General features: G+C 40.6%; 1 protein-coding gene across 2 annotated transcripts in view; it reads left to right on the top strand.

The window, feature by feature from the left end:
• The window catches only part of LOC311263766 (polypeptide N-acetylgalactosaminyltransferase 18-like), a 169,149-nt gene that overhangs the window by 111,970 nt on the left and 41,660 nt on the right, over positions 1-15,519 (top strand). For both annotated transcript variants that reach the window (XM_084364063.1, XM_084364062.1), the window contains exons 6-8: positions 697-811; positions 7,579-7,764; positions 8,961-9,098. In XM_084364063.1, the coding sequence (XP_084220189.1) occupies positions 697-811; positions 7,579-7,764; positions 8,961-9,098 (439 nt within the window). The remainder of the gene's footprint in view (positions 1-696; positions 812-7,578; positions 7,765-8,960; positions 9,099-15,519) is intronic.

The following is a 15,519-nucleotide window of genomic DNA, read 5'->3' as shown; positions in this document are numbered from 1 at the left end:
CTGTACTATAAAAAAAAGGCCAGTGTTCAGATTGAACAGTGGAAAACACACTGATACTGATACTTGCTATATGATTTCTGATACTGTGCTGCTATCTGGAAGCTTTAGAGAAGAGAGTATCTTCAGAGTCAGTAGTGGGAGGGCCTCATTGTTTCCATTAGCATTTGGGGTTTCAGAGTTTCTGGCTGTTTGCCAATCCATGTATCCACAGGGAAGAGGAATTCACTCAAACAAGCTGTTTTTGCAGCGGTGCTGTATTTCATTTCGATAGGAGGACATGTGTGGGACTGACAGCATGAATACTAATAAGAGTTATTTTTCACTCTTGTTGATTCAGTTTGATGTTGATGAAAGATCTGGTTGCTTTCCCCCCACCGGTTTCCTCAAAATGTCCTGAATTTGTTGTGTTAGGTGACAGCATCATTTTGACAGCTGGATCATTTGTAAGTGAAATGTGCAGTGTAGATTCATCATGACACGCTAATGCCTTTGTGAAGAGCATGAAATGTGCAGCATACTTGACAAATAGACCTTCAGGGCCATGGTGTCCAGTGTGGGGTTAATTGTGGGGTTAGGACTGTGTTTGTGTGTCTTAAAGAATATTTTGCATTGAAACCCCTTTTTCCCCTTTTTTTTTTTTTTACCTCTTTCTTTTCTCTGACCTCCTCTCTTCCCTCCCTTCACTCTCTATTTCAGGAGCCCTGCTCTGATTGGCTGCTTTGTTGTCGACAGGAAGTACTTTGAGGAGATTGGCCTCCTAGACGAAGGCATGGAAATTTACGGTGGAGAAAATGTGGAGCTCGGCATCAGGGTGAGTCGGCTCGAAAAGCCTGTATATCCTGAGCCACACAACCATGGCAACCACATGCCGACTATACAGTCCTGCAGCCCCGCGTACAGCCCTGCGTACACTAAAAATATCTGTAACACAATGTATGCCAGAGAGGCATCCGCTGTTGACACCTGCCAAATTGAAATATCCCGAATAGCAGACATGTCCAGCATAGAGAGGAAGAAGACTGACCTTTCCTTTGACAGAATGAGGTCTTTATCAGTCCTTCACATTATTCATTCAGTCTGACTCAAGAAAACTGAGCGGATTACTAATGATGTAACGGCTGACAGACAACATGGTGATTAAATGTAATGAAATAACATCAGAACTAAAATGCAGCTACATTGCTCGACATGTATTAATTAATGATGAAAGTAATTTTTCTATTTGAATAGTGTTGCAGTTTCTTGCAGCAGCTAACAGGTTTTAAGTCATCTTCAACAAGCTCAACTACAGTTATGGCGTTAACAGTTACTGCAGGGATTTCATCTCTAATCTGGTCTCCAGAGGCTGAGGGCTCTGACAAAGCACCGTCCTCTTGAGACGGCAAATCACTCCCCAGAGGACACTAACTGTTGGAACAGCTTCGAGACAGAACGGACACGGGAGACATCCCAGGGAAACTGTTGACTCAGGCTCAGTGCCGAGTGATTTACAGTGAAGTGTCATTGAAGCACAGGTTTGATTATCAGCCCGGGCTCGACTGATGCTGATCCAAGCCACTGGGTTAAGAACGCATCACACTCTGAAAAATTTATAATACTGTCAGGCTCGACCATGTCAGGTTGAGATTTATTGGACAGCTGTGGACAATCGATGACAGGAGAGCCCGTAGAACGGATGAGTGGGTGATAATTATATTGTCCTCAAAAGGAAAAACACAGACTGTAATGCTGCTACACTGTCACAAACCTTTTTTCTTAAGTTATCCTGTGACGTTTTGAGTTCTTGCTGCCTCACATCACCAGGTTAGAGTTAATAAAAAAGGAAATCAGTTACAAGGTTTCAAGGATACACACTCAAAGTTGGACTAGCTACACAGCCATCACCCTGCCCTCTACTGCCTTACATTCAGCCTGGTTACATAAGGAGCGCACTACTTCCTGCATTGACACTGAACAATGACGGTAATAGGCAACCATTGAAATCACAGTAATATCCCACTCTCCGCTTGGTGTGAATGTATGGACTGTATCTACATAGCTCCTCAGGAGCCGTGCTGCTGTTGACAGCTTCTTCTGAGGGCAGGTCAGACAATGTTTGGAGTGAAGACATGGACTCCATTACTTCCTTTTGAGTAAAAAATGAGAGATAGAATGGCATATTTAGTGGCTGAATTTTATCAATAAAACCTTTAAATGCCAACTAAATAGTGACAAACTGCGAATGCGGATGCCTTTACATGCTTCTTTCTGTCAAAAAACTCCTCCAAAAAGCCATTATTATAGGAGCTATTTTGAGGTCACACAGTAGCAATCTTTTGCCAGGTGCCTGGATGTTTAATTAGAAAAGCATGTGTCAAGTGTTAATTTATAGAGATATTGTTATCAAATTTGAACTTGGACCGTGTATGACTACATGATGTGGGTCCATTGTGTTTTCCAGCTAATAGGAGCATTTATAGGTCATCTGCTGGCTTATTTTTGACTTGGACCCTAGACTCTTCCTGCAGGTTTTAGCTGCTTTGGCATGGAAGCACTGACGACTCGTGTTTGGTTAAGTCAGGGTACTTTTACACTACAGCACAACTCTATCAGAATGTAAAGTGAAGTAATAATTTAATATTCACCCCGTATACTGTAGGTTATTTTGATTCCATAATGATACATAAATTAAAAAATAATGTACCCCCTATGTAACATTGCATGCTGATTGTTTAGGGAACATTATGTACAGGGAAACAGTCGGGAATATAACGAAACAGCTGTTATCTATTGGCATCCTTGGTGGCAGATGTTGCTTGCTTGGAGGGATTGGGGAATTCATCCCCCAGTTAGTGAGTTTATGCTGCCCAACACCCCCCTGAATGCAGATTGTCCTCTACACATGTTGTTGACTTCATGCACAGTGACACTCCGGTGAAGGCTGAGTGAGCAGAGGTAAATAAAGGTAAATTAAAAAAATTGGACTGCCACAGTGATTACCTACTAAATGAAAAGCTGCATCTTTTCAATACCAGTGTCTGTTTGACCCGCCTCAGTACATAAACATTACCGAAACAAATCATAAATCTGTCTGCAGTGCATTACACAAGTGCTTTAATCTACTAAAATAAAGTTTTCACGTAGCAGCTCTCTGCTGCACGCCTCTCTCTCAAAGCTGGACGGCAAAGTTGACAGCGCGTCTTTATTTCTTGGCTGGTTTGCTGGGCTTGCTGTATTCTTTATGTTTGCAGATGTTAGCTCTGGGTGAAATCAGTTAATGTGTTTAGTATTTGTTGTGAGGCCAGTTTTGTCTAGTTTGTGCTCCCTAGTGACTTCATAAAATCTGAAATGTCGCTATGTGAGCGCTTTCAGAATATTCTTTATAACACACTGCTGCCTCCATTCGCCAAGTCTCCCAACATGTAAATGGTAACATTAGCCTGATGCATGTCCACAATTCAATCCAAGGGATCAACATTGCAACTTTGCAACTTTAAATCAACAATCAACATCATAAGACTATAATTTTTTGTTGGCTGTAAACTCCCGATCATGCTCTGTCTCTGCATTGATGCAGAATCCTCTGCTTACACATCGCCATGGATCTAAGAACCAAGATATTTCCAATCTTCTGTAAGTGAGCAAGAATCAGTTTGGGTTATTGGTGTTGCCGTGACAGCAGGAGCTGAATGGGTTCAGCTCAAACAAGCAAAAGATACTCATAATGCGGTTTATAGTACTCTAAATATTTCTATTAAAATGGCTTTGACCTGATATCATAAACATTATATGATGTCATGAATATAAATGACTAAATCTGCCAAAAGCTTAAAGTGTCCTGTTGTTTCGGCACATTGGCAGTAATGCGGCTCATAAAGGCTTTTGTGCTGGGCTCGGCCTTGACTCTCTCCATAGGAGGCTTGAATGTCAGGCTCCAACAGTCAACTATAACAAGTCTGATAATGGCTTTCTCCTTAGCTCCTCGCAGTGCAGTGACCATGACTACTTCTGTTACATCCAGAGAGGTTATTCTCTATTACAGAGCTTGTTGGCATATAATTCTCCAGTATAAGCCCCTACTGTAGAGACAAATTGCTTGTACACCTGTAGACGTTGGCACAGGGGAGAATTGGATGGCTTATTCAGTGCAGCATAAGCAGCAAGGCCACAAACAGATGGTCTCTCCATGGGAGGAGATCTCACCGCCGACACTGCGACCTCGGCGGTCCATGTTTTTCTGACCCTGCATCAGATGCCTCCAGCTGTCGGAAGCTCTGCCCACATTACACTTTGGCCTATGCGCTGATAGAGGGCCAAGACTCAGCACAGTGCTGCAAATCAGTTGCCCTCCGCTGCAAACATTGTGACAACGAGACAACAAACACTGAACTGAAATGAACCCGATTTCGGCGGAGAGACACTTGAAAGCTACTGTTGAGCCTGTTGTGTGGTTGTTGGAACGTCAGGGTTGTGTTCAGGGTCTGTCTATTTGTATGTGAGGTTTCTGAATGGTTGAAAGGCAGCAAAAGGTTAGCAAGAACATCATTCAGTACTGACATTTCTCCTCCACAGCAAACACTTCCAGTGCCACAGGGGTGTTTGAAGTCGGAACCTGACATCTAATATAACCCGCCTAGACACACACAAACACATCGTCAGTGTCAGTTATTTCACACCACACGGATTAGACTATAAACACATCAGGAATGACAAGAAACGTCAATATTTCCTTTTTTTGTCAAAGTGGCAGACTGCGCTACAAAAGAGCTCTTTGCAGATCAATGATTATGAAAATCAGCAGTGATATTTTGACAGAATCAGTTCTGCGTCTCGAGGGCATTGCTCTTACTCTGACTAATTCATCATGTGTTGAGTTCAACCCAAGGTTTAAGTTAGAACCAAGCCAGTTTGTTCTATTTCTATCTCCCTCATGCCAAACACAGGCGCCTTTTGTTATCAGCGATGGGATTTTTTTTTTCTCCCCCAGTTCCTGCAGAAGCGCTCCGTATCTCTGGCCCGCATGCTCCCATTGTGATAAAGATTGCTTTTATGAAGCTTCATATGCGGCGTGGTGTAATATTGCGCATATTTAGTGCTCATTGTCTCATTCCGTCTTTTTTATCACGACGGGTGGTCGTCCTCGGCGTGATTTATAATTCACAACTTCATTTGTTGTCGCCTTCCGCCTCTCATTTTCTCATTAAAACTTTTAAAAACACAAGTCCGCGAGCGAGATTCGTTCCACGTTAAACCAAAGAGGACATACTGAGAGTCAATTAGGGATGTAAATGTGCTGCGTCTTGTCTGGGTGACACACATACAGATCAGCCAGACACAATTTCCAAGCATTGGATGCCAACGCACACACATTGACTACGGCTACTTGACGTCATGATGATGTTACGTGATGTTATATGGGTAAAAGTTGACGCATGACCTTGTTTTATACCACAGAGGTAGGCTTTTATTTTGAAAGAAGATACAAACTAAATAAAAAAGGAGCTGCCAAGCTTTTTGAAAGGAGCTTTTATTCTCTCTCCCCCTCTATTTCACTTCCTTCTTCTCTCTATACATCCCACTTTATCTTCCTTCACTGTTATACCTTCACTGTTTTATGTTCCACACTTTTTCTGAATCGCTCCTCTTTCTCTTCACTGTCCGCTTTCTTCCTCGTCTTGTTCCCTATCTCCCTGTGCACACCCACACGCTCAGACATAGATTGTTATGCTCGAAGAATAGCTCCTTATACTCTAACCCCGTGTTGTAAATCCTTTATAGAGAACGTTGAGGTATTTCTCAGGGAAGCGTGTATTATCTCAGAATTTGGCTGTGGCTGGTGCTCCTGCCTGGGCGCCGGGCCAGTGCCACAGTTTTACTGTTGTTCTCCAGTAGCTCTTTGCTTTAGAAGGATACAGAGAAGGAGGCTGGCCGGCAGGAGGGATTATAGCGCAAACACACAAACAAAGTGCAGGACTGGAATAGTGAGAACAGGCGTTTCTATTTAAATCTTCATTTCCCAGCACTTGTTTTGTCAGTACACCAAACTCCTAAGGGGGCTTGCTGTATTAGCAGTACTATCACGGAAATTGGTAGTGGATTACTTCATGAAAGTCAGAAACATGTCTTACCATTGCAAATGCATCAGTTGACTAAACATCGAAAATCTGATAGAAGATTAAGTTTCAGTTTCCATTAAGTGTTGATTAAATGAGACGTGCTTTTTTGTTGTTGTTGTTTCCTTTCCTTCGGCATGAATTATAAGTACCTGTGCATGTAAAAAGTCTTTGAAAGTATCCAATAAAAAAGATCCCCCCACCCCTGCAGGCCTCCCTCCAGAAGTGCACTGCCTAACTAGCCTGACAGCAACTGTCCTGTAGCTCAAGATATGTGTTAGCGGCTAGTTCGCTACATTCCACCATCTCTCTTAGCTTTTTTTACTCTAATAAATACTTAAATTAACAACTCTGTTAATGCCACTATCGTAAATGGCTACCCAACGCAACAGTTACTCCTTAACGCTGTAGGCTTTGCTTTGTGCTAACTGGGTTAGCTGTTGCTGAGGAGAAGGCACAGTGGAGATGTACTTTGAGCACAGCGCGTCATTATCATCGCCAACCATATCCAACTGTTAGTCCTCACCGCTGTCAAGCTAGCATGTCAGTTTTTCCATTCTTGTGCAGTTAGCTTAAGTCCAGAATAGGCTAAGTTAATTTAAAGGTGCACTATGTAGTTTTGGAGAAGAAATTCAAATTTAACACAAACATAAACAAAGTAAAACAGAAATGAAATTGTGTTGTCCTTTAGGGTCAGTGTGTTAATTCAGTTTATTCAGTCATTAAAAAAATCAGTCAATGACGATTGTTCTCTTTTCTTCCCCAAAACTACATAATGCACCTTTTAAAGATTAAGTAGTTCTGAAGCACTTAAAGGTGTTGAAATCACCAGAGGTTGATAAATCGAGCTGTAATCAGTTGTAATCACAGTGTAATCACTTAACGGGGGGGGGGGGGCTGACAGTCAGAGAATAACAGGCATAGGCAGTGGAACTTTTCACTGAAGATTAATAAATTAAGAGAAGTAAAATGTCACTCGGCAGGTGGGAGATGAAAACAGCTGATTTAATGCCACATAAAAATTAGCCACACATGGAGCTCATTTACCCTCTAACATACACATGCTTATAATATATGTACACCTTAAATAAATATAGGCCTTAAATAGTTCCATCTGTCAGAGCGTGCCAGAGGGCTGCACACTTGTGTTGCTTTCCTGGCGAACCACATTAGAACATTTATTTCATATTTCATGAGCCTGTCATGATGCTAACTAGGCCTGTGTAGACGTATGTGACAGCTCCCTCCGCCATCAAACTGCAAACTGGTAAACATAGCAAGCACCTGGGTGGGCATGCATGCGCTCCTGTGATACCTTTCTATTCACACTAATTCAATCAAGCAGGCTGCTGAGACTCAGCAGGGATTTAATTCCCCATTTAGAGGATAAAGGTTTAACTGGCATGTAAAGTACAAGAATATCCATACTTATATTTTGGAAATCTGACGTTGCTAACGTGTTTGTGTTTTTGTGTGTGTAACGAAGGTGTGGCAGTGTGGCGGCAGCGTGGAGGTCCTGCCCTGCTCCAGGATCGCACACATCGAGCGCGCCCACAAACCCTACACAGCCAACCTGACAGCCCTCGTGCGTCGGAACGCTCTGAGGGTGGCCGATGTCTGGATGGACCAGTACAGGAGTCACGTCTACATGGCCTGGAACGTTCCACTACAGGTAAACATTACGCGTGTGTGTGTGTGTTTGTTGGCAGTCTGATACTATGCTTGTTCTCTGTGTGTGGGAAGGTGTGTGTGGGCGTAATTGCGTACATGCTTATTTATGTTCAGAGGCTGTGTCACATATCTCCTAGTAACCATGATTGGATCCATCATGTCGGCCCACTGGAGAATCACTTGTGTATAAGTAATGTTCGAACACACCTGTGGAGGATGGTTGTGCTGTGGGTGCACATCGTATTATTGATGTTATGAGTGAGTACTGCGGGTTCATTACATTTTAAAATGAGGTTACTGTGACACACCAAGCTTTTAGACCTATTGAAGGGTTGAGCAGGGTTGCCAGGTCCAGAAAAACTGTCCAGACCAAAATCTTCCCAAAACCTGCACAATCGAAGCTTGAAGGTCCAGTGTGTATTTCTCTGTCGGCAGAGAATATATTAGTATGTATAAAATAGTAGTATATTAATGACTACAACGTAATTGTTTTGAGTAATGTATAATCACCTGAAACTAAGAATCCTCAGGTCTACTTCCACAGAGTCCAGATTTGCATTTGAAAGGACTAACCCGGGGGAATGTAACTACAGTACATACATTTTCTCAAATACTGTCTGTTCTGTGAGAATATACCTTTTAGAAACAGTGCTCACAGCCGCTGTTACCTAACGTATGGCTTCAAATGACGACTAGTGATGAATATGAATCAGTTCGTTATTGTTTTCTATTAATCAGTTCATTTCCCAGAGCCCCTGTTGATGTTGTGTCATGTTGTTTGTTGTATCCAGCTAACCATAAATCAGATTTACAATGGATTCAAACAAAGAACAGCAGAATTTTCTCACATTTGAGTAACTGGAACCAGCAAATGTTTAGAATTTTCTTTGGCCGACATGAGAAATCAATAACAAAATGTTACCAATGTATTCATTCATCCATTTTTCTGTGTCACACTCTTATTTTCAAAAAAATTCCTCACTTCAGCCTCTCTTCACTGACCGATATCCACTCTAGACACTTGATGTCTTGCTCAGTTATTATTTGGAGCACTTACATCGCCACTCCAAGGATGCAGTAGTGCTGAACTGACCCCGAGGCCCTGACTTCTGTGCTCATTATTTTTGATTTCTTGCAACATTGGAGAAGTTCACATTTGCACTTGTGTCTTGTGCTTGTATTTACTTCCTTCTCTAGAACTCAGGAATAGACATCGGGGACATTTCTCAGAGGAAAGCCCTGCGATCCAGACTCAAGTGCCGACCATTCAGCTGGTTCCTGTCCAACATCTACCCCGAGCTCCGATCCTACAGCGACACGGTTGCTTACGGAGTGGTGAGTTAAATATTTCCTAAATATTTCCAGACTGCAACCTCTATTCCTGTAAATTAATTTATTATCACGTTGAAAAATGGGCTTGTTATTTAAAGCAATAAAGGAGCCCACAGGAACAAGTCTGGATCCCAGCCCACAGTTTGAGAAACACAACACTGTACACTTCCTCACTCAGTCCCCACTGGGTGCTACACATACAGAAAACTCCTCAAAACATAAAGTATTCAGGAGTATTTGAATTCATTATGAAATAGGAACAAGATGCTCCTTTAGCTTCATCAAAAATTAATATACCTTTGTTGTGGCGGCTCACCAGCGGGGAGTTTTAAAAATGTGTGAACAGATTTTCATTTGTCCTTCTCACATTTATAAAGACTCCTATTGGTGTGCTCCAACAATGAACTTGGTTTTATTAAGATAAAGGAACCAAAGTGTTGCGCAAAGCTGTCATATGTTTTTTAATGTTGAGATTACCCCATTGGCAAGGTTGGCACTCGACTTCCTCCTCTGTTTGACTCAGGCAGTTCATTTCAGAGTAAATCGCTGCTTTAGGATTTATTTAAATCTGAATAGATTTTCCTTTGGACACTTGGGGCGCAGCAAAACACAACATGTAACAACATCATTTCATCTTTTCAAGTTGCTTCAGAGCTTCATCAGATGGGCATGAGAGCATGAGGAGGAACTAAAGCAGTAAAGCTGCAGGCAGTCTCTTTATTCATTTGATCCTTTATTTACATGAAAATATTGACTTGTACAGCTTTAAGATGTTTTATTGTGGGAACATTTCCAGTATCCTCATGGTTCCAACCAAACACTAAATTGTGTTAAGGCTGCAACTACCATTTCTTTTCATTGCTGATTGATCTGTCAAGTATTTTCTTGATTAATTAATTAGTTGTTTGTCTGTAAAATGTCAGAAAATAGTGAAAAACTTCACCCAAAGGCCGAGATGACTTTGCTACAAAGTGGTTGCTTGGTAGACCCAGGTGTAAGGCACAGACTCAGGGGTGAGGTGAAGTAATGACATTTATGATAGTGATGTGTGGTATGGTGGATAAGTGCTGGGATAACAAGCAGACAAGCCGCCAGGTAGGCAGATGTGGGATATCCTGAGGTGCACAGAGATCTGGATACAAGTGAGAGCTGGGGCTGATATCTTTACAAGAGATAGGGCGAGCAGACAGATGTGCTGAATGAGTAGAGCCTAGAACCAGGAGAGTGCACTGCAAACTAGCAAACTGAGTTCCATGTGTCACATCCTGCACCGGCAGGCCATTTTCATTTCCCTGTATTCACATATCTATGACCCAGGGGAAAACAATTTAAAAATAACTGGGGACACAGATGTGGTTGTGATGGGAAACCCTCAAATGTCTTGTTTTGTCCACAACCCAAAGATTTTCAGTTTACTGTCATAGAAAAGTAAAGAAACCAGAACATATTCACATTGAAGAAGCTGAAGCTTTTTTCTTAAATATGACTCAAACCAATTAATCATTTATCAAAATCGTTGGCAAATAATTTAATAGTTGACAACTCATCGATTAATCATTCCTCCCTTTAAATTGCACAGAAACTAACCCAAACTTGTTTAGCTACAGTTGTTTCCTAAAAGCTCACTAGCTCTGTGACAGCATGAACACCTCCTGACTAAACATTTCCATCAAAACAGAACTTCTCTACTATTCCTGGCTGTAAAGGCCTAACTTCTCTATTACAGCCGGGGCTAAATATTATTTTTTTCAGGTTGACGAAATAGTTTTAATTCTGTTTTGTGACATTTTCTTCACTCAGGCTTAAACCTAGTTTAATTTGGACCTGATGCATGATGGTGAATTTATGTTGCATATATGTTGAGCAGTTTTTTATTGTGCGGTCATATGATTTTAAGGAAAGCAACCAAAACTTGTTCAGTTAGAGCCATTTGATAAACATTGGCTCTGACAGGGCAGTAACACCTCCTCAACAAAACTTTCCCAAGTATTTCAAGCTGTGTTTCTTTAACTTTTCCATTAAAACTGAGTCTAATTGAACGCACAACATGAGGTGTATATATTTATTTATATAGATATATATATATATATATATATATATATATAATATACTTCTCTGCTGTAAGAGCTCACTTCAAATCACAGCAGCGGGGTATTGAAAGGGCGAACCTTTTTATACCACTTAATTTCTGCATGGCTATTCCTCTCTTCAGCTAACGGCTGTGGGAGGATTTTGCATAATTGAAAAATGACAGTAATCTGTTGAAAGCTGAGCAGAATTATCCCACCACTCACAGAGTGCTCTGCTGATAGTGGAAGAAAAATGTACTTCTTCGCTGAGTCCAACTTCTAATAATTTATTAATTTCATTTTTGATTGTGATTTTTTGATTGCTGCTTTTACTTTTTTCTTTTTAACTTTTTTAAACCTAGAACTTTTAAATGCAGTCTGAATATTACTGTGACACAGAACCTGTTCCCTTCAGGTTGAAAAGGTCTGACTCTTTCAGCTTTATTGACTTTGCCTGACTTCAAGTCTGTCACTGGAGAGAAAAACGAAGGTATGAAGCGATGATGGATGAAAGGCCGGTGTGGTTCCTCTCTGTAGCAGCAGCAGCGACTGAGTCTTGTGTCTGTTGTTCAATAAACACTTGGATGGAGTTATTTGTTGACACTACTGAGCATGTGCGGGGGCCTCGGCTTTGAGCGTATGAGATGAAAGCATTGCCACAGTGACATCTGAGAGATGTAGATATGAAGATTACATATTTGACAAAAACAAACTCACAGGGGATAGCAGTTGGAGAGAGTACAACAAGTGTTGTGGTGCGATGCCATCTGTTCATTCACTCATCTCTTATTTAACATGAAACAGAAGCTGGATGAATGCACTGTTCACACAAAGATAAATATTGAACAAAGAGGATATATGATATTAGGAATAAATGCTGCCTGAAATGCGCACATAGTTCATCACATTGACATGTTTTCCGGTAGAGTCCCCCAATGCTTCCACCCATCCAAGACACTGATTTAATTGTTGTATTTTATTAACAAATTTAACACTTCAATATTTTCTGTAACTTTTTTCCCAATACTAAGGTCTCCAAGAAAAAGGACACCTGAATTGTGTTTCCATGTTGTGGTCTCACACATTTTTAGCCTTGCTTGTGTTGTGGCTCTATCATAAGTGGCAATGTCAGTCTGTTGGTCAGTCGGTCCACCACTTATGTCCAGACTGAAATATCTCAAGAACTACTGCATGCTTTGTCATGGAATTTTGTGCAACGCTCATGGTCCCAAGATGATAAATCCGACTACCTTCATTCATCCCCTGGCCTTTCCTCAAGTGTTGCTACATGGTATGAATGAATATGAATGAATAATTAACTACCCTAAAAACTGAAACTGAAGTATAAGAGAAAGATCATTGTTTTGATTTAGTGTTAAAAAGATTACATGGAACACAGGACACAACATTCAAGGTTTCAAAGTTTTTTTTTGTCATTTTAAAACACCAGGGTTGCAAAATGAAACTGAGTTTGAGTCCCTTTATGCTTCATGAACTACAGGAAAACAAAACAAACAAATTTTATAAAGTGGAATACTAAGGATGAATTTTGGAGTCTCACAGACCAAGGAATGACGCTGCTCTGTTGTCTGGTGGTAAACCAGTAAAATTTATATCACAGTATTTTCTTTTTCTTTGACAGTATTACAGAAATAAAAGAGAAACTCCACCCAAACATGATTCTACCTCTCTTCACTCCAAATGGCGATGTGAGGGAACATAAAGGTGCCTTTTGAAAGAAAGATGATTTTTGAGACTCATTCCCAACTCATTAAATAATGACACTTTGGAATGGCAGTCGACCTGTCCTACAATTCCAAAGCGTAAGTATTTGACGAGTTGGGAATGAGACTAAAATTTTTACTTTTCTTACAAATAGCACCTTTTAAGGAAGAATAAAAATATTGTAAAATGTATCTTTTAAATTAATATTTTATGCGTTTATTGGCTTCAAATAGGAATACAAATTGTTCATAGGTCTGCATGTGTTTTAGGAGGAGTAGCCTGTCCAATAATGAAGGTAAATTAGTAAATGTAATGTGATTCTTTCTCAGAGTTAGATAAGGGGTACGATTTGGCATCTCAACAGCATTTATTTGGAGGAAACCCAAAGGATATTTATGGAAGAACAACAGTCAGTGTACCACGGGGCTTGTCTATCAATTACATTTACATACAGCAGAAACAGACATGCTGGCGAGGATGACGGGGCAGAAGGAGCTGTTGTCTTAAAGTGCATTCACTATACTGTTGTGTCTTTAAGCAAGACACTAAAACCTACCAAAAAACCCAGGGCTGCTGCTGATGTGCATCTGAGCCTGACCTCTGACCTCTCTGAGAAATAAGGTAACAGGAAAAATGTATTTTCCTTTCCTCAACCACTGTGATAAGTGTGACAGCAATATGAGATATTGTGAAGTAGAAAGCTCAGCTCGGCCCTCAGTAGCAGATCAAGAAGTGTGCAGGAAACCTCACAGGACTGTGTGTGATGTGACTGCAGAGGAGCATGAGGAGGTGGTGGGATGCACCAAGTGAACTGAGCTAGAGATGTAGACAGTGATCTGTCTAAACAGTGAGTGGGATGACTGGGCACTATTCAGCAGATGGAGAAGAAAGGCTTTTGTGAGCTGTATGTTGAAGAGATTTGTAGAAAATGAAGGTCTCCCTCTCTGTTCACTCGCCATTAACTCAAACACTTGCAACTTTGGACTTTTTAGTACTTTTAGTAGTAGAGTTTAGTACGAGTCTGGGACGCAGCCAATAAATCCTCACATTCATCTTTAGATATTAATGTTGCTGTTTTGCAAACATTTATGAGGAATAGTAAAGCAGACCTATTCTCATACCACAGAGCTTCAATAGGCAGGCATTTCTATTCAAATCACTACTTTTTAAAGGTCACTTTAATGGCATGATTTAAGATGGCTGCCACACAATGTTTACAAAGCTGTGGAAGTACAACGTTACCCCAGTCTTTAAGCATTATACTTCAGCTGCTATTTTAGATACTTTAATGAATATTTTTACCTTGAAATTGAGAGAATTATCACCAACTCTGGTGCTCTACTGACCCGTTTAGCCTATTTTATGTCGTGGTTTTGGCTTTAAAGCACATTTACTGTTTGGGTCAACACCTTGTATCCGGCAACAGAAAACAACTGTTTCCAGAGCGTAAATCGCTCTTTAAAAGCTCTGATAAACTTTCAAAGCTTTTCTGCCGTTGCACTGCCTGTTTTACAGTTCTCCTGCCTCCTAGTGGTCAAAAATACATCAATGCAACATTAATGGACAGAGAAAAAACTCCTGACTAGAATTAAATAACTTTTTGTTAAAAAGATATGATATGTGTATGAATAACACAGTATCAATATTTCATTTTTAAATATTGTTTATCATCAGTACCTGTACACCCCTGGTGGCCTATACTGTAGTTGGGGTAAAGACATCCAGTCTTAAGCCTGGAGTTTATTCTTAGCCCCTTGAGAGCAGCAGAAACAAGTTAACGAAACCAACATACTCACCAAATATAGTGCTATATATTGCAAACATACCTGCCTATTTTCACATTCAGCAGACATACAGCAACATTTGCCTAAATTCAGAGCCATATTTTTGGCCACTTGGCGAAGTGATATTTTAATGTCCTTTTAGCTCTGTCTTTGGTCTCTACCAACTCCTAAGAGAAATATTTTGATCATTAGCTGCTAAATGCTCCATGATGTTCACCAGCTAGTCACTAAACTTATATTTCTGTGGTATGGTGCTGTGCAGGTACGGTATATTGGGTTTTTAGACCGTTTATATGTCTGTGTGCCAATATTTTGGCCATTATTCAGCCCCACAGCTCTGGAACAGCAACTTGACTGGTAGACAGAGGCATACAACCCCGATGTGGTAATTCTTGCTTTTGCTTAAAACTGCTGCCTGCTGGAGCTGGACAATTTGCTTATGAAAATGATGAGACTCAAACAACACATTAGAGTTGGGGGCCAGAAACCCCAAAAAATGAGCTGAAAGATGCTAAACCAGTAGAGCTGAGGGGAAGTGCAGAGTAAGTTGATAATAGTTTAGTACAAACAATGATAGTCACACAGAAGTAATCATGTGACACTTTGTCTGGATGGGAATATTGATGATGGCCACTTTAATTAGATAGGTCTTAATTAGATTTGTTTGCTCTTGCTTCTCATGTCCATGCAACCTTTTAAATGCCAGAGGCAAAGTGCTGCTCTACTTCCTTGCAGAACAATGGCAAACATCAACAATAAACAAGTTAAAAGTAAACATTTTAAAATAACTGTCAATAACTAAGCAGGATCAGGTAATATAATAGCATATTTAAGTCAATCACACAC

This window comes from Pagrus pagrus (assembly GCF_965226575.1).
Source record: "Pagrus pagrus genome assembly, chromosome: 10".
NCBI classification, from domain to species: Eukaryota; Metazoa; Chordata; class Actinopteri; order Spariformes; family Sparidae; genus Pagrus; species Pagrus pagrus.
The sequence above is the reverse complement of the archived record's forward strand: the minus strand, read 5'-3'. Positions and strand labels throughout refer to the sequence as shown.